General features: G+C 38.1%; 1 protein-coding gene across 1 annotated transcript in view; it reads left to right on the top strand.

Moving 5' to 3' along the window:
- Positions 1–1,240: 1,240 nt before the first annotated feature.
- LOC104463670 (dynamin-3) overlaps positions 1,241–25,657 on the top strand; it is a gene marked incomplete at both ends in the record, with an annotated part of 98,051 nt that continues 73,634 nt past the window's right edge. The window contains 12 exons of the mRNA XM_010076095.1: positions 1,241–1,339; positions 10,029–10,178; positions 11,929–12,132; positions 12,683–12,781; positions 13,645–13,805; positions 16,358–16,500; positions 17,256–17,391; positions 18,194–18,261; positions 19,712–19,850; positions 21,591–21,677; positions 21,878–21,948; positions 25,499–25,547. Of these exons, the coding sequence (XP_010074397.1) occupies positions 1,241–1,339; positions 10,029–10,178; positions 11,929–12,132; positions 12,683–12,781; positions 13,645–13,805; positions 16,358–16,500; positions 17,256–17,391; positions 18,194–18,261; positions 19,712–19,850; positions 21,591–21,677; positions 21,878–21,948; positions 25,499–25,547 (1,406 nt within the window). The remainder of the gene's footprint in view (positions 1,340–10,028; positions 10,179–11,928; positions 12,133–12,682; positions 12,782–13,644; positions 13,806–16,357; positions 16,501–17,255; positions 17,392–18,193; positions 18,262–19,711; positions 19,851–21,590; positions 21,678–21,877; positions 21,949–25,498; positions 25,548–25,657) is intronic.

Below are 25,657 nucleotides of genomic sequence, written 5' to 3'. Positions count from 1 at the left end.
ATTGAGATCGATGTTTCTTTCACAGAGGTAAAGTACACATTCAGCAGTTAATGGGGGGGGGGGGGTGGTGAATTTTCTCCTGAGCTCTCCCCATGAATCCCTTTTTTATCCTCATTCTTTGTCATATTTTCCCCTTCAGACTGCACATCTGAAGGAGAACCCTTACGTCCTGCTGCACGCTGTTCAGCTGGTTACGTGATCAACACAGCTCGCCCTCTCACCAAGCAGGAACCTCTCTCTGCTGATGCTTGCTTTAACAGATGGTGGGCTTCTCGACAATAGTTCAGTTTGTTAGAGAGGGTTATCGAATGTCATCTATTTTGGACATGCCAGGAGAATGTTCTGAAGGAAAATTGTTGTCTTGCATTTTTTGTGATTTTGCTGTTGAGGGAAGGTCAGTGTTGTGTAACCAGGAGTTGCATTAATGCAGTGTTCTTTATCTCTGAAAGTGCTTAGTCTGAAGCAGAAAATCGATAAGTCTTTTCAGCCTTTGACTCCCTGAAGAAAGATTTTAGTGCCTCATGCGGTCTTGTAGAGGACCCTAGTTTGTTTTGTGTGATCAGTTTGTCCTGAATGGCGATTCCTTTTAGCTTCTTCATGGGAAAATGATTTTTTTTTTTTTTAATAACTTCTGAAATGCTTGAAAATCCATTCTGTTATCTCAATAGGTGTTTCTACATCCTGGGCTACTGTCATTTCAGTGCATAGAGAGAAATGAATATGTTTCTATATGTTTCACTCAAAAACTTCTGGGCTGATGGGTTGCTGGAAAAGTTGGTTGGGGATTTGAACTGCTGGAAGTTGTGTGAAAGAGTAGGTGGAGTGCTGGCAATTTGGTTTTGCCACACTTTTGGTGCAGGGTGTGAGAGTGTGTCTGTGTTCATATGTCCATATCCTCTTCAAATCAAGTATACGGTGAGGACACGTTTATTTTAGAGAGCCTATTAAATGTGGGCATGACTTCAGGTACTCTTACTATGCAAGGTGAATTTTGAGATGTTGTATATGATGGCCGTGAAGAAAGAGAACTGGTGATGCCCTGAGACAGTAATTTAGTTTTAATACATATTTGTCTAATGACCTACTGCTGTCTTGTACCAAAATGAACAGCCCTAGTTTATAGTAGTGTTTAATGTAAATCCATCCCCACCAACTTTCCATTTTCATTACAGCTGAAGGTGTAGAAGAGGTTCCAAATCAGTCCAATATCTTATGTAACTGGACAGTGCTTTCTGGGTAGTAACTTTTTTTTTTAATGTTTCTAGGGATTTTCTTCCGCGAGGTTCTGGAATTGTAACAAGACGACCATTGGTCCTGCAACTCATCACTGCCAAAACAGGTAACCTCTTTTTCTTTTTGGTTCAATGCCTGGACAAAGTGCTGATGTCAGCAGGAGGAAAAAAAATTCCAGGAAAACTTCAGGAGTGTGAAGAAAGATGCAACTAGACTGTCTGGAATGAAGGCCCGCTGCCTCAAAACTATATGCTCAGGACCAACTAATCTCATTGTTCCATTTGGGAAAACAGTAAAATCTAAATTCTAGAGCACAGAAGATTTAATCCAAGATCAAACTTGAAGCAGTGGAGAAACTTTATTGCGTACAAAATGTTTTAGACATTAGCTTTGATTTATTAATTTCTTGATGAGCTTTACAGTTGTATTAGTTAGCATGCCAAAATTGCTGTGCTTCTACCTTTAACTCTTGCTCCAGTGCACACAGATTTGATTCCACACAGCTTGCTTTCGTGACTTGTCTTTTTTGGTTGGGCTCACTGCACTAAGTAGAGCAGAAGGTGGACTGAGGGAGAACAAGGCTTCTGTGTTTTTGTCTGGTCAAAAATAAAAATACAGTATGTGTATACCACGGAACTATGTGACGTATTGAGGTCTTTCATCAGAATTCACCACTTTGTACTCTTCCAAGGGGCACTTAAGCTGCTGTTGTGTAGCTCAGTTCCATAGCATATGTAAAAGCAGCTGCGGTTTTCCACCATTTAAATTTTTGTTGTTGTTGCCTCTAAACTAATGTAAGCAATTAAATCACTGGTTTGCTATTGACTTCTACTTAAAATAGTAAAAAGAAATGAAATAACATCCAGAACAGCATTTTAAAAAATAAAAAGTACTCTTTAAATTATGGAACATGATGAAACTGGGGAAGAAACAAAATTGAAGCTGCCCCAAGAACTTTAGTCTGCCCCTGTGTGAGGTGTAATTAAGTTTTTGTGTGTATTTTTTTCCTAAAAGGTCTTTTCTTTTTTTAGACTTCAGTCTGTGTAGGTTCCAGGTTTTTTTTTTTTTTCCTGTGGAACTGCTTTTAAAGCACATTCATACTTTCAATGCCTCTTTGAAATTTTCCATAGTGTTTATACTATGGAAGAGAAAGGAAGAACTGTGGAATCAGGTATTTCTGTATGCTCAGCTTAGAAACAGTCATCACTGTCCCTTGGTTAAGGGGGCAATGAAAGGTTTCTCTCTTCATGGCATTTGCCCCATCAATATGTTCACATGGTGTTACTAGCTTTAGGTAGGCCTCTAGGTTTTTGTATAGGTACCTTCTCTGCTGAAAAGTAGTTTTTCATTATAACTTAAATAACACAGGAAGAACTTTTAAAATTCTGGAGAACTGCGCCTCAGCGTAATTTTGTGTTTCCTGGATGTCAAGACATATTTCTTACTTTGGGAAATGGTGTGTATTTCTTGTTTGGGATTAGATGCCAAGACCTTTAAAGTGCAAGCTTTAATTATTTTGTTACTTTCCACTGTTGTTGTTTTTGGTGGTGAAATTCCAAATAACTTTATCTTTCTGAACTAATTTTAAAAAAGAAAATAAAGAAAACTGCTTAGAGAAGCACAGTGTTCTTTTACAGGAAGCAGGTGCTTTACTGATTTTGATCAAGTCCATAATTATCTAAAATGTTACAGAAAGTTAGAGGACTATGTCAGGTTCTTGCTGCTGTAGCAAGCTTTACTGATCCCTAATCCTAGGATCTTTCTTGACTCTCTTAAAAGTAACTGTTCTTAATCTGATAATATTCCTTGGGAGGGAGTGGGCACTTTTTATAGGCATGCAGAGATGACTGCAAGATATTTAACAGCATTTTGGAACTGTCTGAGTATCTTATTGGAATGGGAATTTGATTGACAGAGGAGGTTAAAACTTCATTTAACTTTGAGTCATTGCACTAAGGGATAAAGATTGGCACCTGAGGCAGTTGTGCACACCCAAGTGAGAGGAAACTTTGGCCACTCATCATTAGGGTTGGAAGGCTGCAGTAGGATTTGGTTGTGAGGAGTTATGGGGAGCCCTCCAACATCTGAGAGATGTGACACAAGTGGGTAAAAAGCTGTTATTCTACTGAAGAAAAATGGCATATATGATGTCTTGCTGAAAGAGAGAATTGAACCCAGTAAACATGCAGGCTTTGTCCTGTAATAAACAGACCTGAATTCTGGTAATGCAGCTTTTTCCCCACCCAGAGGTCACAACTGAAAAAGTGTTCCCATCTGACATCAAACATGCTGAACAATCCAGGTGAAGCTTGATGTTCTCTCTGGTCACTGCATTTGGCCCTGGGCGATTCCACAGTGTTGGGCATGTGTAGTGCCAGGTCTATCAAGACCCTTGTGCCTTAGTTGTTGCTAGCCTCTGAAGGAGCTCAGAGTAGAGAATGGTTTTGGAGAATATAGTCCTACCTGGGAAGATGCAATTCAGTGAGTTTTTAGCTGGCACAGGTGTGGACAGGGTGCTCTTAGCTGGGAGGCTGTCTGAGGGTGAACTTACAAGGCAAGCAAGACAGCTGTGATAAATTAGCTTAGCCATTCAGAGGATGTACATGGGAGGAATTCCACCTACTCTTTTCCTGGGTGAGAAGTTGGATGTGAGGGCGGTTTATTTTGTGAGAGCCTGATGTCTAAATTCAGGCAAAAGACATGCTGGTTCTTTCAGTACTTGACTGCTGCTGCATAGGATACAGGGAGTTCATTCTTTCTCACCAGACAGCATTTGTTTTAAATGCTTAACTGTTGTGATATCTGAGCAGTTACCAGTGAGCGTAGAGTGCTGGTCTCTCGCTTTCTTACTTGTGATTCCTTTTCGGAAGGAGGAATGCGTTGTGTATTCCTGTAGTTGTGCTTTTAGAAGGATTTTTCCGTTTGTGTCTTTAAGTGTTGGCACACGGCTGACCTGGGACAAGAATTTTAAGGCTGCATTAGTGTTCAGTAGTCTTGGAGCAACATAACTGAATTCTGCGTAAGGTACATTAGGTACATTAGTTCCATTTCAACTCTTAATCTTCTCTCTGCAAGTTTTGCTGGTAAGCGTGCTTAACCTGTAGCGATTTGTCATGTGTTACCATAATTTCTTAAAGAAGGGCTAATGAGCTGGTGGGTTTTTCTCCCTTTGTGTTGGTATGCCTTAATTTATATGTTAAAACCTATTTCTTAAACATTTGAATTTTTTGTTTCACAGCTTTCGGTATTCTTCCTAGCTTGGTGATTCCCTGATCTAATACATCATAAGGTTAAATACTTTCTGTAGGATTTAATAGATATTTTTAAATGGTACTGCTGAGTGAGCTTTGGGAAGGTAATGACTTGAAATGCCTGGGAAGCTCTTGAGAGGTGTGGTGTGGTGTGTGGTTTTTGGTTTTTTTGTTTTGTTTTGTTTTGGTTTTTTGTTTTTTCCCCTGTTGCCAGACATTCTGTATAACTTTAAGGCAATCTGTTCTTCCTCTTGCTGTGCCTTCTCCTGCCTGTGGAAGTGAAATAATTATCTAATGTCTTGAGAGTGAGTACTATGTTTTTTGAACAACGATGACAGCAAGAATTGGACTTAGGTTTTGGGTGAAGCCTTTGTTGTAGGTCTTCTGTTTGTTATAAAATACAATTGCCTGCTATATAAATCCTGTTATTTGTTTTTTACATGTTAAAATATCTTGGCTCCAGGAGGGTTATTTTCTTTGTTTTGATAACTGTTTTTGGAGCAATTTCTGATTTTCTTCATTGTCTCGTTTCAGTCTCTTTGCTAAAGAAATGGCAGATTAACAGATTTTTAAAGTCGTCATTGAGGTGGACATTTTTAGATGAATGAGTCATATGTACAATACCCACGCTTGTTCCAGTTCTGTTAATTAGAACACTAAGAGGAAAGTAAATCGCCATTAGGTTCAAAAGACATTCTCAGTCTTCTGAAGTCTTGCAGATGTTCTCTTCTATTCAAGTTGCTGAGCTTTAATGCGAGTATCTTCTGTTGTGAGAATACTCCTTAAGCATACCCATCTTTTATTGCCATCTGGTGGCAAAAACAATCCTCTCACAGAACATGAAAAATTTATAAAAAGAATTTAGATTGGTTATTTCAGCTAACACAAATGATCTTGGAGCATTGAAGGCAGGGCTGCTGTAGAGACCAGTAAAGATGTGGGAGGTGTGTACTCCAAAAGCTAAAAAGTGACATCACCATGGGGAAAAAGTGGTAATGACTGGTGACCCCTTCCTGAGACAGGGAAAGACTCATCACCCAAGTAGAACTGGTGTGCTGGAAGAGGGATAGTGCTGCTGGTCTGAAACCTGACTTTAAGCTGCTAGTGTGAGGTTGCAGAGGCTGCAGATCTTCCTTGCTGCTGTCTCTGCGTGTGCACTATTAACAGTGCCTGGAGTAACTGAGCTTCTGAGCGGTGGCTGCTGAGGTCTGGCAGCATGGCTTTGAGGGCTTACCCGGTTCTCCCATCGATGCCTTCAAACAGACTATGAGCTTCAGCTCTTGTTGGGACACATGAATCGTACCCACAAATACTTGTTTTTACAAGTGGTTTTGCCTGGAAGGTTTTGTTTCCTTGATCCCAGATTGATGCTCAGTGGTGTCAGGAAAGATGGAAGCTTCTCGCTGAAAGACTGGAAAATGGCTCTATAATTGTCTATCTTCAAAAAGATAATAAAGGAAAGTGACAGAAAAATCAGTAAAAGATCACTTTTGGGAAAAAGAAATCTGTAATTAGTTATTAACTAACAATCTGAAAGGTGCTTGAGATGAGTAGCAGCCAACACAAATTCATCAAGGGAAAAAACCCTGTCACATCAGTCTGATTTATTTTTTTTATTTCAGGGTAGCAGGCTTGTAAATAAAGATGTGGTAGGTGTCTTATCTTGGGTACATTACGGGTTTTTAAATTATCTTGCATGGTTTTTATATAATAAACTATCTTGGGAACCATGGTCTAGAAAGGACTCCTGTAAGACTGATGCACAGTTGTTGACAGAGTGGAAGAGACATCCCTCCGGGTCAGGTTCAGTATTTTGTATTACTGATAGGATGACAGAATGGAGTGTGTTTATTAAGTTTGTGTTTGGCAAGTACAAACAAGACTGTGAAATATACTGGAGGGCAGAACTGGAATCCAAATTGCTTGCAAAGGAAGAGGAATGCCCCCAAACTAATAAGAAGGCCAGCTGGGATAAGGGCTGTTTCTGTACTAAAAGGCTAGTTTTTCTACTTTTTTTCAGTTCTGGAAAGATCTTGGTGAGAGCTCCACCTCTGTAGCTTCAAGAAAAATACCTGGAGGATAGCTATGTGAGTGATAAGAAGTTCAGAAAGCATGTTCTGTAGAAGAAGGTTGAAAGGAAAGAACAGAGATATGTTTCTTCTACAAACAAAAATTTTCAAGCATGTGGAAGACTATTGCATCAAAAAGAATTCTTTTCCTCCTATGGTACGAGTGTCTACCCTTATAATTAACCATTTCACTGATTCCTAGGAGCATGACCTAGTATTTTATGCTAGTTACTTTCATCAGATCAACACTATTGTCAGTGTTCTCCTACGATATTCTTGTCATTGTCTGCAGTGACAGGGTTTTCTGTTTTCTCTTCAGAAAATACTAGAGTACTTCTGTTTGTTGTAGCTTTGCTCCTTGAAGGTTAGCAGTGGAATGCCAGAATTTTGAATATTTTATCTTCAGCATGTTAGCAAAGTTAAAAAAATAATTAGAAGAGGAATTGCAGATTGGATAAGACAACAAGGGCTTTTGATACTGCCTCTCTTAGCAAATCATTCAATAGTTCTTCACTGAAAAGGTCTAAATAGATTCATTTAACTGCCTATACTTTGGTCAGAAAAAGCTGATCCGTCATCAAAGAAAAGGTGATGTGCTTCAGCTCATGATGCTTATTTGCATATTTTTAAATCACTCTTTTGAAATCACTTATTTGAAAAGCACTCTGAGGCTTTGTGGAATGCTTTGTTGAAGCTAGCAAGACTTGTTGCTTGGGTAACATCTCCCTAAGGGACTGGAAGATGCAGTAATGGAAGGTATCCCTCCTTTTCTATATATCTTTAAAATGTTTGCTATAGGCCTGCAATTTAATGAGCCACCTTTTGGGGAAACCCCAAGTTGGAGACTTAACTCTTTTGAGTATGCTAGACTGGATACCACCACAGACTAGGAACAATTTTGCTGGAAATGAAGTGAGGAAGAGTTCTGAATCCAGGTCTCTCATCTTGGTAAATTCCTGACCTCTAGTAACAGGGTTATTCTGTGTAGGGTAAAGTCTTTGAGCTTTGTCAGACTTTGAAAGGTCTTGGCTTCAGCCTGATGTGGGTCAAGGATGTTTTCCAAAAAATCTCTCCTGTGTTTCTGTGGGTTGTTCCATATCTTGTCACATGATGTACCTAACTCATCTCTCTTTAGCTTAGAGACAGATTTATGAAAGATCTCAAGCATATACGTAATTTAAATGGTTTGAAAACAACAATAGTTATTTATTATTAATAACAATATAACATTGTGCTAGATTAAATCATAGAAACATAGGGAGAAATAACTCCCAGGAAAAACAAAGAGCATTTTCAAAAATGTTATCTCATAACACTTGTATGATTTGTCTAATTTAATCAAAATTGAAGAGATAAATAATCACTTATCGTGACATTTGTGGTTGGATGCACTGAAGAGAACTGTGCTATGGTACCTTTTTCGTTCTGCGTTATCCAAGGTGCTTTGAATAAGTCTGTGGAAAAAAAAGAAGTATTCCACATGCAGAGATAGTGTTTTAATTTTTTTTATCTAATTGTTCTGCCTTTTAACATAACTTCAGTTTTATACAGAAAATACATATCTGAAAACTACACATCAGGTGGGGTCACTTTTCTCGTTTGGCTTCATGTCTCTTCCCACAGAAATGTAAATAAAATGTTTTCCTAGTATTCTGTGGGTGAAAGCTGAAAACTGAAGATCACATTAGAGCATGTGCTTACCCAGTCTGGCTAAAGACATCAGTGCCAAGGACTAAGGGCTGAAAGGAGAAAACAAAGCACTGCTTGTTCATTTGAATTTTCATTCTGTAGGCTGTGTGTGGCACCACAGGTTATGAACCGCTGTAAAGTCTATGCCTTCAGAACTAGTGGGACCACAGGTGTCACTGGGAGGTATGAGCTATTGATAAGTATTAACACAGCTAAAAAACAGCAAACATTTTCATTTCAGTAACCTTGGAGCAGTTTCAGATAAGGACTCTTTCTGTTACTGAGTTTTAAGTGCAACAAAGAAAAGCTTCCATGACTGTCAGCTGAGTCAGTCAGCTGGTTACAACTAGGCACCAGATATTGATTTTTAAATTTGGAAATATTTTTCTTAGAAAATCTAATGAGCCACTGGAGAAAAAAAAAAAGTAGCTAAGTGCATGAAGAACTTGGACAAAATAAGAACCACTTGTCAGCTCTTTCCTTCAGGAGTGTAGCTATTTTCCAACTTTGAGATGACAAATTTGACAAATGTGAATTCTCAAGTGTGCTAGTGTAACTGAGATATTTTGTGTGCACCATATTATTTTTCACTTTGAAGTATTTGAATATTATGTGTCTGTTTTTTTTTTTTTTAATAAACAATTGACAATGAAACATACTAAAACCCCATTCATTGTCATTTTGCTGCTAGAGGTAAAAAGGAATATAAGATATTCTGGGATTCTTAAGTTGTCAAAAATGAGATAGAGGTTTTTGTTAGGTGCTCTCTTCTTTTTAAAATAAGAGATGTATTATTTTTATTTTAAGCAAAGGTGGGTTTCCCTGCCCATCGCACTTTGAATCTGGAGGGATTATGGTATTGCGGCACTGAAAGGTTGGTGTTTGTTTTACCATCCTCTTTCTCCTTTTATGGCTCTCAGTTTACTTTAGCTATTGTTATGGTTTCATGTGTGGGTTTGACTTTTTTTTTTTTTAACAGCTCTGTCAACAATAGCAATAAGGTGACTCTTGTGAAACAGATGTCAGTACTGATACATAAGGCCTCTATTAATCTATATTCTCAGAACAAGTCTCTTGAGCTGCTGTTCTTTCTTTGTGTACCAAGCAAGCATTTTGCCCTGGTGTTTGAGGGTGTTTTACCAAGAGACGTTTTCTTCGGAAGAAGCATCTAAAGAGAACTTTGAGATCAGGCCTTGATTGCAGGATAAAGTGAACCGGAACATACATAACTTTGTTCAGTTTTTAGGAAATGAGGATTTGTGTTAAAAACATTAGTGTTTTTAAGTGATTTTATTTTCATTGTAAACTTGTAAAAATGTACAGAACTCCTTTGTTAAAATCACGTGTATTGGGCTGTTAGTTTTTTGAAAACAATTGATAATAGTCTTTCATGATACAAAACTTGAATTATTTTTCTTCAATTTAGTCATGTATTACAGGCATATGTAATCAGATGAAAACTCAGAATTTGATTCGCAATCTGTTCTTTATTCTATTAATATAAATTATATCTATTTGAATCTTTCAGGTTGTTCCAGAAGACGACAAGCTAAAGGCAGTAAATCATATCCAGTCAAATTGACTTTTTAGCTAACCCTTTCTTGTTGTAGGATGGTTTTCATCTGTGCAATCGTATCCATAGCATGTGCTTATATATAATGCTTTCCTGATACCCATGGTGACATGCTTTTGTGCATACACATCTGAAGAATACTAGGGGCTTGAAAGTGGGTGTCCAAGTCTATAAGTCAGTGAAATACAGGCCTGCTATTGATATTTTTCACAGAATATGCTGAATTTCTACACTGCAAAGGGCGGAAATTTACTGATTTTGATGAAGTTCGTCAGGAAATTGAAGTAGAAACAGATAGAATAACAGGCATGAACAAAGGCATTTCTTCAGTTCCTATTAATTTAAGAATATATTCTCCACATGGTAGGTAAAATTATTCTATTCTGTATTTGTCATATAATGTATAATGTAGCTCTGTCTAGCTGTCTCCTTTGATATATGTTCTCATTGCTCAGTCAGAAGTCTTCTGGGATGAAAAAACTTCTGAGACTGAATTGAAGCAAAAGTGGATATGTATCTGGAAGAATCCTCAACTTCTGTGTTACAAAATCACTCTCCGGTGGAGAGCTTTAGCCATCAGAGCTGGGCAGAACGCACACTCTGTCACATTAAATATTCTTATGATTTAAAAATATTCTCACTATGCATCAGGATGAAACCAGTCTCTTCCCCCAGTCCATATACCATTAGAAGGTAGCTCACTAGTAAAGACAAATAATGGGAGATGGGAGACTTAGTGGCAAAACCTCTTTTTTCCACTCTCCAGATGGATTCCCTGATCAGTGATCTAGAAAGTCATTATGTCTCCCTGCCCTGTTGGATGTTTATTGTTCACTGACACTAAAAGTATATTTAGACAATAATGGTGTTTGAAGCTGTTTTCTGTTGTAGACCCCCAGTATAGATCAAAGTTAGTTCCTCTGGTTGCCATCTGCCCAATTTAACAACAGCAATCTAGAAAAAATGTTTTTACATTGAATCTGTCTTGGATACAGGAAAAAAGTGCTATGTTTGGCTGAAGCACTTTATTTTTCTAACCATCTCATCTGATGTCTTCATTGCGAATCAAAGGACAGAAAAATTAAAATAAGAGGAGAGGTAATTAAAGAGAAGCTGAACCTCCCTGTGATATACCATGAGCAGCCTTGGCTCTGAACATATGTCCCTGAGCCCTTCTCTGCTAAACAGATGTGGCACAGCCAACTAGAGAGGAGCTGAACTATGTGCCCTGCCTCAAAGCTTGCTTGTTTGAACCTGCTGACTCCAGGAGAAAGTGAAAATTTCCTACCTAATGGTTTTACTTTGTTTAATAAGATCAGTCTTTTGGTTCAGCAACCGTTGTCTGTATTACCAGACCCAAAATATACTTCTGGTGGAATATACTTCTAGGAATCACATTTTTTTCTTATTTGTCTAAAGGATACCCTGTTACCTCAGTACTCTCTGAACAACCTGGGATGCTTCTAGTTGGTGTTTTGGCCTGTAGTGGGGAAATCATGCCAGAGCAAAAGAGGTTTTCTTAATGGATAAATTTTTTCATGTTTCTTACTTTTCTTAAGAAGTGATAGAGTAAAAAAACAACCCAAAACAATGACATACCCCCAAATCCCTTAACAACAATTTTGCTATATAAGCTAGGCTAGCTATTGAATCTGCTGGAAATTTCTTAATCACAGACACTGTTGAAAGCATGGTCAGAGAAGGTATGTACATGAAAAAAAAAAAAAAAAGCCTGTTTTGGGTGGATTTGAAGGATGCAATGGGAATGGTCTGTCTATACTCCTGTTGGTGGAAAAAGCTCAGAAAGCCATGTTCATTTATCTAAGAGCCTTCAAGGATGTTAAGTATAAGTATCATTCTCCTATACCAGTTGTAATGTTTAAAATACTAAATAGTACTAAGAAAGCCAGCGATGAAAGATCAACAGGGCAACAAGAGCACTTTTCAGATTGTCAGGCATTTTGTTTGAACCACTGACAATATTTATATACTTATAAAGGTGATTTTGTGGGGTTCTATGTCACTAAAGTTTGTCTGCAGCCATAGATGTGTAGACCTCTTTAGACATGTCTGTCGTGCTAACCAGTTTTACAATCCTGTGTTTTCCGTATAGTATTAAGCCTGACTCTTATTGATTTGCCGGGAATCACAAAAGTGCCAGTAGGGGATCAGCCTCCAGATATTGAGCAACAGATCAGAGACATGATAATGCAGTTCATCGCTCGAGAAAACTGTCTGATACTGGCTGTGACTCCAGCTAACACTGATCTGGCCAACTCGGATGCACTGAAGTTAGCTAAAGAAGTGGACCCTCAAGGTAGAGCGTGATTGGACGTAACTACTTTTTGTTCTCAAGTGTAATAACACATTGTAAATAATAGACCAACTCTTGTGTGAAATTTATTTTATAATATATTAATATAGATGTGTATAGATACATTCTCCTGTAGGCTTCAACATCAGCTGTTTGCTAGCTGACTATCCTTTGGGTAATTATGCTGTAAATGTAGTTTTAAAATTTTGTCCCTATCTCTTACAAGCAAGTGGGGCAATGCCTATCTAGAAATTTTTGTAGTACCTGTCAAAATGGACCGTGGTGCTGATGGGATTTCATTATTTTATACAGCTGTACCATAGGAATGCTGAGCCTTGTGTAAAGGGATTTGAGGAACATGTTTCAGCACTGGCAATGATGATCCCTATTTTCCCAGACATGTCATAACTTGCAGTTGTAGCTGGTATTGTGTGATACGAGCTTTGAGAACGTCACGTGTCTGTTACTATATGATTGTAAGATTATATAATTGTTCTTCCTGATAGTAAATGATTCTTTACTGTCTTTTTCCTCCTGCCTCCACCCTGGTTAGGCCTTAGGACCATTGGCGTGATCACAAAATTGGATCTGATGGATGAAGGAACAGATGCAAGAGAGGTTCTAGAAAACAAACTACTCCCTCTTCGTAGAGGTAAGAATGTTCAGTTGCCTATATTCTTTGCAATCCAGAAGGTGGTTTGGATAAGGGTTGTGTTTGGGAGACTTGGAGGTGAATCAGAGGTTATGCTGGACTCGAGTTCCTAGCTTTTATTGTTATCTGTTCAGCAAACATAAGAGGTGGCTGTGCTAAAAATATCCTTCAAGTAAAATAATTTTATTTTCTGGACCTGGAAAATACACTGCGTATCCCAGAGGAAGCAAGAAATGTCAGCACAAGTTGTTAGCCTGTTTTCTCTTCTATGCCAGGTTGCTGTTGCTTGTAAGAAAATATTTTTTTCTTTGCATATGACAGAAGCAAGCACCAGAGCTTTAGTAACCTCACGTTAAACCAAGCTTTGACCCCTTCCAAAAATTTTTCATGTGATTTTTCTGGGACCTACTGCCACAGTTGCTTATACTGTTAACAATATCAAGAATTTTGGTTCTAGTTATAATTTATTGATGAGACCACCATCTCTACCTATGGACCATGTTGGTCCAGCAAACAAGAAGAAATTTTTCTTGTATCGTGTCGCATATCTATGTAGACCTGTGTGTGTTTTGATTTTATTTTGTGGTTTGTTTGGTTTGTTTTTTTTTTTAATTTTTGAAGTGGTTTCTTTGGGGTACACCAAAGTTTTAGATATTTCTGTATTTGAATTGGTGATTTAAAAGGAAATATATCTGATATATTTTAGACACCATTAAGGTCATTACAGTACTTGTAGACAATATCTGAAATACCTAAATTGGAAAGTTTTGTTTGAACTGAGCCAGTCTAGTTCTATTTAATATGAATTCAGTGGTTAAGTCAGTAGCTGTATTGACTTACACATTGGTTTTGTGTTGTTTTAGGCTATATTGGTGTTGTGAACAGGAGCCAGAAAGACATTGATGGGAAGAAGGACATAAAGGCAGCTCTTCTAGCAGAAAGGAAATTCTTCCTTTCCCATCCAGCATACAGGCACATGGCAGATAGGATGGGAACACCGTATCTCCAAAAAGTTCTAAACCAGGTAAAACCTGAAGCCTTTGTGGTGAAAGGCAGCTTTTATAATGGTAGGACCAATATAAAATCTTTATTAAAATGAATGTTGGTCAGGGAACCTCACTTATTCTTTCCTTCTTTTAACCTTTTTAATTTTTACAATGTAATAAACAAAGCTGTATATTATATGTAGCATACAAAAAATTGCTGTGAGATGTAGTTTCTGATTTTTACTGATGGTTTTGCATTCTCCTGTTCTTTTTGAATACTGAATATGAACATAAAAAATAAGATTTACCTCCCTTCCTGGAAATATACCATCCTATTCCTTAATTATCGCATTTCTTCTAGTTGTAACAGATCTTTAGAATTCAAATTTAGAAATTAAGAAAAGAAAAAAAAGACATTTTATAAATTGCATATCTGGAGAGTTCACTGTATGTCTGTACTTTTAACCTCAAAATCCACACTTTATTGTAGTTTTTAATAGAAACCGTGTACTGTATACTGATGATATAAATGACAAACAGAGTAATCGGAACACTTTGTTCACACTACCTTTATTTTTGTTCGAACTTTTGGTTTATTTCTGAGTCCATGCCAAACCGTGTCAGATCACAGCTTTTTTTGAAATAAGAGTTCTATTTCCCTGCTACCTGGAAGAGAGACCCATAGCTTACTGTCCTAATGCAGACACTGCCTACACCAGACTTGGAGGAGTGTATAATTCTCTTCACTCTATGTCTTTGGGTATTGTCCTTTCCGTAGCACCAGGCCTTAGCTTTTGTAGCATGTGACCCTAATGATGATGCATCTCAGCAAGTTTGAAGAGGACAAGATCAAGTCATCCCTGCCTCTCCAAAATTACTGGTGATGCTATGATTTTTTAATTTTTTTTTTTAACTCAGTTTATCATCTGACCACTGTTCTTGGCATTCCTACAAGTCAAACTTGATAGTGTTTTTTCCGCTTCACTGTCAAATTGCAATCTTTGGTCTGGGATGGATGAAGACCAGGTCGACCTGGCTTTGTTTTGGGCAGCAGCTGGAAACAGCTGAAAAGTTATTGATTAAGGTAGGGAACTAAGTGGCTGGCCTGCTTAATTTCACCCTACAGTGGCTTTGTAGCTGTAACTTGACAGCCAGGTTATGGTGTGCTGTGGACTCGCTGAAAAAGAATGCTGGTGCCATTTAATTGCACCTCAGAACCAAAATCTTCATCAGGATGCAAGAACTCACCTGCATCCTGCACTTTCATCTGTTTAGGATATTTTTGCCTCTCTTTAGATCTTAAAAGTTTTAAGACTGAAGCACAAGATGCATACATTTGGACTGTCTTATCTGTCATGACTTGCATTACTTTATGTAATGTTAACTTTTTTGTGAGCTGTTTTGTAAATTTAACTATTTCATTATGAACTGCTGGTCTTATGTTGCTCTTACTCTATGTAGAATATTATATTGGAAAAATCAATGTAAGTTTCGTCCCTAAGATAGTAAACATTAGTGTTGTTAGTGGTTTCAGGTAATATTTCAATTTCTCTGCATCCACAAGGTGGTGCTCCAGGGAAACTCCAGCTTTTGATTGTGTGCCTGTTGGGTCTGCTGAACAACTTTTATTTTGAGTTTACATGTTTTGGTATATGACATTCTTAATTTATAGCTTGTCTGATTGGGGTTGGGAAGAGGGTTTGCAGTGTAGCGCAAGAATTCCCTTTTGTTTTTCATCAAAGAGCAGCTACAATGTGTGAGAAATTTATGGCACAGGTAAGGCATAGTGCTGTCCAAACATATTACAACGTATATATGCAAAAGTAAGTGAGGTAAGTTAAACACAGATCTGGTAAGCCTTTTGCTCCTCTCCTTCAGTTTAATTTCCAGTACTTTTAGGTATATTTTCAGAAATGAAAACTGATAGTCTTGAGTGCTTGAACCTTTTTGAGCAAAAAATCAAGTGTTTAAAAAGGGTCAAGTTCTGTAATCACTAAGATGAGGGCAAAATCCTTTCCCATTAGTATACTTTGTACAACAGAGCAGAAATTACGTGGAGCTGATTTTTCCCGATGGTGGGAGAGTGCCAAGTGGGTACTCTGTATGTCTGCACTTCCCTCCATCGTTCTTCTCAGTGGGCTGTGAGTGCTCAGAATCTCTTCCTTGTCCCACATTGCCTTGTGGCTGTAAAGTAAAGGAGTTGTCATGCTGAACAAGTATGTAGGGAGTTCTGAAGCTCTCTTAGGAAAACCAGAAAAATGGGAGGGGTGGCATGAGTGCTGGGGGATAAGAGGTCATTTCAAATTAAATATGCAATGTGTATAACTTTTTTGTGTGTAACTAAACAAGAATCTAGTAACAGGGCTCAGTGAGTGAGAGGATGAAGTAATTTTTCAAGCCTCCTTATTGTGTGTATGCAAAAGGCATATTGTATTGTTCTTTAATGGTCTCCATTGCTTCAAAGATCAAAAGGAACTACACTGGTAAAGTAGCACAGGTTATGGCTGATGTGCTTGGCATTCAGAAGAAAATTGTTGTGCTCTTGCTTTCATCTTTATAAAGCATAAAAGGACTTTTATTTGCTTTTTAGCAACTTACCAATCACATTCGGGATACCCTGCCAGCCTTCAGAAGCAAACTCCAGGGCCAGCTGCTTTCTATAGAACATGAAGTAGAGGTATACAAAAACTTCAGACCAGAAGACCCAACCAGAAAAACGAAGGCTCTGTTGCAGTGAGTTCTAGTCTTTGTCTGCTTTTCCACTTTGTATAGGTTTGTTTTGCCCCCTTTTTTTTCTTTCTAAAGGCTTTAAATTTAAATATTAGGATACAGTTAAGCATTCTGTATGCTAACTCCATGCTTGATGTTCCAGAACACTTTATTTACTCATCAACTTAAGCAGGATTTTCCCCAAATTAGTTTTAGTAATCCTAGAAAAGAGAGAAAGCAGAATGGGAAAAAGTGCAAAGATGGGCAACATAGATGATCAAAGGTAAGAAACTGCTGCTGATTGTATAGACACATTGTTCAGCCTGCCAAAAAGATGACCTCAAGCAAGGGGAGGAGATTGTGTTAGACATCTGTAAGATGAGGAGTCTGAAAGGAGAATAGGGAATGCTTCTTTTTCTAGTATAGAAGTGTAGCTGTCCAAAAGAACTTGAAGATGGCAACATCAAAATTAATCATAGGTGGTAGTCCGTCCTGTGATGTGCACCTAAGCCATGGAGCTATTTGCTGCAGGAGCTGATGCTAAGAATTTGTGTGCTTTCAGAAAGCAGCTAGGCAAATGTTGGTATGGATTTTATGGATTCGTAACTTGGCTGAATGAATAGTTGTTATAGATACTTTGTCAATTCCAAAACATGTTTTAATAGGGTACTGGTAGTCACATAGTAATAAAGTAAGAGTTTGTAGCTGACATGCTTAAATGGTTGTGTTTGGTTTTTTGTTTTTTTTTTTTTTTTTTCTCTCCCCCCTTTGAAATTTAGGATGGTACAACAGTTTTCAGTGGACTTTGAAAAAAGAATCGAAGGGTCAGGAGATCAGGTTGATACACTAGAACTTTCAGGAGGTGCCAAAATCAATCGTATTTTCCATGAACGTTTTCCTTTTGAACTAGTGAAGGTATTTATCCATCTTGCTGGTGTGCTTTGTGTTTTATTTATGTGTTCTTATGTTCATATTGGTAGTAGAGAAGCCAAGATAGTTTGATTGGAAGAATATGCTCTTAACTGTGGAATAAATTGCATGAAGTGATAATTGAGACATTGGACTTAATTTCGAGTTTTGGATACTGAGACATGCTAAGAATTCTGAAATATAGTAATTAGAATATAATTATAGTCCCAGTTGTTACTATTTTCCATGCTTTTTAAATTGTTTTATCACAAATGGCATCTTCCTTGGTTAGATAGGGCAGGGAAACATCTAGAGTTGGTAAATTTAAGTTGTTGTGTTCAAGTAGCTAGTACCTATTAAAATTAGTTATGGAAAATAGCCATTTTCTGTGTTTTCTACTTCCTGTGTTCACAGCATTAAACTGAAAAAGCTAAAGCCAGCTTTCAGCCTTACGTTTTCATAGTGGGAGGTGGAGCAGAAGGAAATTTAATGTTTCAAGATAACATTTCTCCTCTTGATATGTCACTTCTTGCTTACCTGTCCTTTGGGTAACAGAATAAACAGAGGTTCCGTGGGGTGTGAACTAATGAAACCTGGCTTCCTACTAATTTCTGTTACATATTCTTTTTTTTTTTTTGCTTTCACTGCAGTGACTTCAGCTTTTGCTCACCATGAACCCTACTGTATCTCTAGTCCCCTTTTTTTACGCTTTGCTTGCCTGTCTTCTGGTTATATTGGGAGATGTAATATTTTATTTTTTATTGAAAAACTTCCCCTAATATGATCTCATATGCTTTTGTTCCTTTAGATGGAATTCAATGAGAAGGAACTGCGGAGAGAAATAAGTTATGCAATCAAGAACATACATGGTATCAGGCAAGTGCTCCCATGTTTCCAAGCCTGGACACATTACAGAGGGTGTGCTCTCTTTAACCTGTGGACACACTGCCTGTTGGCTGCTAGACTACATTACTAACACACTGCTCCCAGCAGCTGACTTTTTTCCTTCCACTCCTTCACACTTGTGTTTTTCAGGTAGCTATTTTGGGACAAACAGTTGGTTTGCCCAAAGAAGTTTAATTTACCTGGAAATGCTGGAAAATTATTTTACAGAGAAAATCAGTGACTTTTTTTCTGGTAGTGTCTGAAGTTCTGTTTAGACTGTATTCCTGAAAAGTCATAAATTCTGTAGGAAAGCTTGTGTCTTACTATGGAAAAAAACTTTCAGCTTGTGTTGCAGCAGATTCCTTGCACTATCTTACTCCCCTTTGTTCTCAACTATTTCTTGAAATGACTGATTTACAAGTGAGTTGGATGAGGTTTCACTTTATATATATATATGTCTGCATTATATTATTAGGGTTGGGAAGACGAGGTATTTGGTTGAGAATGACCTAATTATCTCACTTTGGAATTAGTCTAGTTTGGAGGGGACACTTTATCAGATGCCTACCCATTTTCTGTTCTTTTGACAATAGATTCCAAAAAGCTTGGATTCTTCTTTTGTGGTATTTTTTCCTCTTTTTTTTTTTTTTTTTTCCTTCCTTCCTCCTACCCATTTGTCAGTATGCAATATCTTTCAAAAGCATTGCTTACAAGCTTTGTTGTTCTTAGGGTATGTTTTTTGCATTACTTGTATAGTAAAATCTCAAATGGATGACTCCAGTAGCTGTGGTGCAGTATTTGCACTTTTCTGGCCTTATTGGTGGAAATGACTTGATGAGCAATTTGTACTGTCAAACTGATAGTTTGGGGCATGTTTTTATAGTTTGATTTTTTTATATAATCTGTGTGCCAAGTTAGATCTTTGCAAGCAATATTTGAATGAGAAGGCCAATTTGTTTACAACTGGTTTTGTGGGGTATCTGTTGCATAGGTTCATATACCCTGCAGTGACTAGCTGTGAAATTCTCCATATAGGACTGCGTAACAGAACCATATTTCCTGGTGTGAGAGAAAAGTGCAGTGGTAGGATTCTTATGGGTTTGCTATGCAAGTGATTGTGCACGGGGGGCTGCAGCTGCCATTCATCCCTTCTCCAAGGTTTGATGTGCTGCTGAAGAGGTTTTACTGCATTATATCAGTCCTCTAGAGTTCTCATAGTCATCTTCAAATAGTAGGGAATGTTTCTACTTTTATATTCTTATAATGACGCTGTTTTTTAGAGAAAGGAGCAAGTTCAGTTCTTTGCAAGGCTGTTTGTGTAGGTTTTGTTATTACTCAGCTGTAAGCCACTGAAAATTAAGATATGAGCAATTCGGTAAAAAAAAAATCTTCTTTGCATGATGTTTGTATTACCGTCTTACATATTATTTTATGTCCACAGAACAGGTTTGTTTACTCCAGATATGGCGTTTGAAGCCATTGTTAAAAAACAGATAGTCAAGCTGAAAGGACCGTGCTTAAAAAGTGTGGATCTGGTGATGCAGGAGTTAATCAACACTGTCAAGAAGTGCACTAAAAAGGTAATTTGCAAATAGATCTGGTAACATAAGTATAACGTAATGATATAGTAGATAATACAAAGCCTGTCTTGCATTTTGTGTTATTGTAAGATCTTTCTGATTTAGTCACTTGATGTACAGAGTAAGGCTCTCTAAGGTAACTACAATTTCTGCAAAACTCAAAACAATGTAGTGCTGAGAATGTTAATTTTCTTGTTTCCTGTGTTTTGAATATATATACACACACCTCATGATTGGAGTTTTGTTGAGTCAAGAGTTGGCCCCAGCTTCCTCTGTAAAACCACATTTTCATTGGTACTGAAAATGGCATGTAGGCAGCAATTCTGTGGATGTGTAAATCAGCAAAAAGAAATGTACTTTAAAGTTTTCTTTTCCAGTGCTAATAAGAGGAAGAAAACACAAAACTTTTCTAGAGCAAAGACCTCAAATGTGTTCAGAGACATCTATCAAGGAGAAAAAAAATGTTCTTTCTATATTGAAGCTTTACTGGGTGGCACCACCGTTCTTTGTGATGTGTCCATAACTTCTCCTGTTCTTTTTTCATACACAACCCCAAAACTACTGATCTCCAGTTGTCAAGAGGTGGAAAGCTAGGAGGACTTTTGTCTCTCTTGTGTTTGTACATCCTTGCATTGGTGTTGACAAATGAGCTTGCTGCACAGAAATGCTGAACGTTATTTAAGTGGAAAGAGCTGCTGAGCATTGAACTTCCTCACGTGAAAGTTGCGTGCATCAATTAAACTTTTAACTCAAGATCCTGGAAATACAATAAATTAAGAAATCTGTTCATCAAAACTAAACATAGCATTACTGTGAGGATTTGGGAAAGGTTTTTCCTGAAGCGTATTTGCTGATTGTCAGTTATTGCTTCTCCCATTACTCACTGATACTCCAGAAGACTCTTGTAGACTTCTTAGCTACTGGCCTCACCTTTTGTTCATCTGTCTAACCTGCCATCTCAGAGTGCAGGGTGCCCTCATAGTAGCAAGCACAGGAGTGGTTCTGGGATGTGAGCACAGGTATGCTGAAGTTGTTGAGAAATATCCTGTCACATCCTTTGAATTCTTCTGAATAATGCATTTTTTTTGTACCAGTGAGCCAGGTAAAGGAGCTGTGTCCTAATACAGGAAAGGATGACAGTCCTTTGACAAAGATACTAGACAGGCAAAGTCACCGCAATATTTTGAGAGGAGTTTCCAGGTCTTTTTTTTTTCCCACTTCTGTCAAAGTTTGGAAGATATGTCACTTGAATTAATTGTGCATATTCTTTTCCCAGTGCTATTAGACAAATTTACTGTTGTGTTTTGCTATTCACGTTTTAAAATATTGTTATTGAGATGTGAAGCTGTTGCCACAAGGTGGAGCCTTCAAAGAACAAGAAACCTGGAAATTATCTAAAGCACCACTCTGGAAGTCAGCACAGGAGAAGAGAGATCCATGGAGAAAATTCACTCCAGGGATGATAAACTGTGGTTCACATGTTTGAAGTGTCTTTTCCTTCATGTTCCATGGAGCAAAAGCACAGAAGAAGTCCAAGGGTTTGTCTCCCCAGTTTCTCTGGAAAATGACGATTAGTAGCAAGTAAGGCTTGCTCTGTGGTGTAGTTAGCTTTTATTATAACTGCTAACCAAGCATTTATAATAACTCCTTTTCTCCAAAGAGGAAAGCTGAAGGCTCACGTGTTTGTATTCTGCTGAAGCCACCCTGCAGGTGTAAATTTCCGTTAATTTTGCTTTTCAGTTGGCAACATATCCAAGGTTGTGTGAAGAAACAGAGAGGATTGTTGCTGGCTACATTCGTGAAAGAGAAGAGAAGACCAAGGATCAGGTGAGAATAAATAGGAGATCTAACAGATCCACACACAAACAGAAGTGGTGGGATTTAGAAAACACTGTTGCTTTTGGCTTGAATGATCATGAAAAGAATGTTCAATAATGCAAAAACCTCAGAAGTTCTGTTCTTTTCTCCTTTCCTTTTCTTCAAACTCTCTTCCACCTTACGCTTTTTTTGCTCTGTCTCCCCAATAGGTGCTGCTGCTGATTGATATCCAGGTTTCTTACATCAATACCAACCACGAAGACTTCATTGGCTTTGCAAAGTATGTATATAGAGACCTCTTTTTATAAAGATACTGCCAGTTGTTTTTTTGTTCTGTTTTTTACGAAGTTCAAAACACAAGTCCAAAAGTGTGACAGTGAAGATGGAAGCTGCAAAGTCCCAGGTGTGCAGGAGCATGCTCTTTCTCAGTATACACAGGGTTGAACTCTCTGTCCCACTTGTAGGGGATTCTTCACCCAAGTTCACAAGCCTAGTTGCACTGAAGCTGAAGCTTATGTCTTGGTCTGGAATCGTGTGCATCTTGGGAAGCAGCTTTGGCAAGCCGACGCCCTCACTGAGTCCATATTAGGACCACAGAAATGTATAATATTGGTCTTTCCACATTGTTGCTAATGCATATTTTGGGAGCTGTGATTCTGTGTGAAACAGTTTTGCTCAGAGCAATGGATGGTACTGAATTATAAGTGTGCCTGCTGTTTGGCTGTAGAGAATAATAGTAGCAGAATGCCCTGCAGGGTCTGGTTTGACGTTCTTCTCGCTTATTTGAAAAGTCTGTGAGAATATTCTCCAGAACGTTCTCCCTCAGCTTCCAGCAATTTGTGCCTTGGGTACTTCATACCAACATTTTGACACTAGTAAAAATGTTAAAGATGTCTTCACTCTTTGAAGAATAAATGTTCCTTCAGTCATATTTGTGCCACATTTAGTTTGGAATCACAACAGGTTTCATCCATGTGGGATGCTGGCAATAAAGTTTGGCACTACAGGACGTATTATACTATGGCCTGTTGTAGTTAGCACTGTGAAGGAAGGTCTACATCTTTGGCACTACGCCTTGAAGGTTGAAAACATGGAGTTCAGTAAGCTGAAGGGGAGGTGGCAGAGCCAGGTGCTGTTTATGTGTTGGGTTTGAACAACTTTCTCTAGAATTCTTTGCAGGTCCTAGATATCTTTATCAGTTTTCTTGATAAATTGCAGGATGTTGTAGGAACGGTAGCTGGCCTTCTAGAGGTCAAGATAACAACCTGCCTGCTCTTTACTTCATCCTTTTCTGACAGGAAAAAGCCTGCTAAAAACACTCCGTATGTATTCGTGGTGTGTGGTGTGACCTTGGGAAGTCACATAGCCCAATCTGCTGCTCAGAGGAGGGTCAATGCTGAGTTCAGACCAGGTTACTCAGGGTTTTGTCCAGTCAGATCTGGAAAGCTTCCAAAATTAGATTCTCCAGCTTCTCTATGCAGCCTCTTCCAGTGCTTGCCTATCCTTACTGTGTAAAGACTTCTCCTTGTGTCAAATTGGAACCTTCCATGGTTTATAGTCTTGGATTCTGGAGTACCAGGTATATCTGGAGCTATTTCATTATTTCTTCCTTGGAAAAATTCCCCTCATGGCTGCTGCTGCTGGGGCTTGTAGTTCACTCTGTGGTTCTCACTGCTGTGTCTTTTCCAAGCAGCCGACTTCAGTTTCTTGGGAAAGCTGCTGCTTCTTTTGCCAGCTGAGATCTAGACATCCCCAACCACTGTGCATGGGATATAAGCAGATAACAAAAGACTCTTCACTTAGGTTCACTGATAAGTTTAAGCAAATTTTTCTATGGGTTGAAACAGATGAGAAGGGAAGTATCTTTGTTGACTTGTGCTCAACTGGAAGAGAAAACTTGGATAACTAAGAATTATTTAAAATATAAAACATATTAATTTATCAACTAAACAGTAGAAAATACATTTTAAACTATAATTATATTATTGTTATAGCAGTTATGTTAGAATTAGAAGATTATATATTTTTTGGGTAGCATATGGGACTTCTGCAGTATCTAAACATCCCAGACTATAGATTCCCCAGATTTCCCTAGTGTTTCCTTTCTTTTGCTGAGTCTTGTAGACAGCTGTCTCGTGTGACTGGAGTGTTTTATAAGTGTAAGTCCTGTGAAATAAGAGCACAAGACATTTCAAACTACCTTGCAGCATCGCAGGGCCTAGGGCTGGTATAGTGTGATGTGAATTGACTTGAGAAGGATTTAAGAATGCCAGTTTTTAGAACAACTTTGCATAGTTATGAATTTGTGAAATATTCTAATATAACACTTGTCTCATTTAACAGAACAAGTGGTAAAATGTTATGGTTGGGTTTGTTTTCAGTTGGTGTAACTCAGACATAGCTACATGCTTTAATGTACATAACGAGTAATTTATATTTAGAAGAGTAAATAGAGGACCAATTGCTGGGCTATTTCTAAAAGGCGTGGGGTTTCTCAGTATGATGGTAGGGGTCTAATTAGCTTTCCTAAGGCAATAAAAGAAAATGAAAGAAAACCAAACCAAAACAAACCCAAAAACCAAACCAAAAGAGTGGCAATTACGTTTCCTAAAACAGATTGAAATTGGTGAGGGGTTAGCGCTGTGTTTTCTGTGTGCATGTTATTTAATCTTAATTTATGCACCTCAGATGACACACCAGAGACATGTAGTGTTATTTGGTCAAAAGGATCTGGATGATGAAGAGGTAAGCGCGGTGAACAGGCACACAAAATCCTTGGGGGTCTCCTCATGGACAACCTGTGTACTGCTGGTTTGGTAGAGTGTGGATAGGGAAGGTCAGAGTTGGGACAGGGCAGCGTTTGGTGCTTCAGCAGTTCTTTGGAATGGCAGCTGTGCACAAAACAGTTGCAGGATTGGCCCATAGGCTGTGATCCAGACACATCTTTCTTCCTCTTTCAGAAAAGTGTTTGTAGCTCATCTAGCATGTATGCTTCTTTCTTCTGTTAATCAATGCCTGTTGAAGTGGTATAATCTCATCCAAACAAAAGTTCCTGTCAGCAGTGCCTGCTCTGGTGGTCAAGTAGCTGAAGCCTCTTGTTTGAACTTTTTTTTTCCTCTTTTCCAGCAATATTTTAATTTTGTAACACTTACAAACCACCACATAATGCAAATGCTTTTAGTATTAGTGGCAACTTGTATGTTTTTGAGACAGGAGTATGTTTTGTTTCAGGAACTGGGATTACCAGAGTTCAAGAATTGAGCAAAACATTTTAAATGTGTTTTAATTTCAAATATGCTCTATTCTTATAAGAGTCCAGCTTCTTGAACCAGCTCTGTGATGGCTTCATCCATTGGTTATATTTACACCCTCAAAGTGCATATAAATATTAGAATAATATCCAATCTGTCAAGACAAAGCTATGAAGGAGCTTCCAGCAGGGGAGAGAATTCTGTTGGACTGTGCTAAATAACAGAAATAGCTTGCTTTTTGTCTCTTTTGAATATTTATAGAGGCTAATGTTTCCAAAGTTACCCACATGAGCCATAATTTCTCTGTGCTTTTAGTAACCTTTACCAATGCAAGGATGTTGTTACAAAGGAGATGACTGGTAGGAGCTGTCTGCTGTGCATGCTAAGCACCCGTTCCTATACTGTGAGGACAAAGTAGTTGAAATATGCACATATATGCAATGATTTTGTTGTGTTTCTTTGTTACACTAGCTTTCTGCACTGGAATCGGAAGTAACTATTACTGCTAAAATCTGTTCCTTGGGAACTGGCTTAGTTCAAGTTTTTTTTAGCATAACTCTTTTCCTCTGCTTTTCTTAGTGCCCAACAAAGAAGCAGTCAGGTTAACAAAAGTGCAGTGGGAAATCAGGTAGGCACCTAACAGAGAATGGATAATGGCATGTGCAAGTTAATCCAAGCTGTTTGGTTTTCTCAGCTGTGTTTGTTGTAAGCATATCATTTACCTTTTCTGCTTCAAAC

The sequence above is a fragment of the Pterocles gutturalis genome, unplaced genomic scaffold (genome assembly GCF_000699245.1).
Source record: "Pterocles gutturalis isolate BGI_N339 unplaced genomic scaffold, ASM69924v1 scaffold11978, whole genome shotgun sequence".
Taxonomy (NCBI): domain Eukaryota; kingdom Metazoa; phylum Chordata; class Aves; order Pterocliformes; family Pteroclidae; genus Pterocles; species Pterocles gutturalis.
The sequence above is the reverse complement of the archived record's forward strand: the minus strand, read 5'-3'. Positions and strand labels throughout refer to the sequence as shown.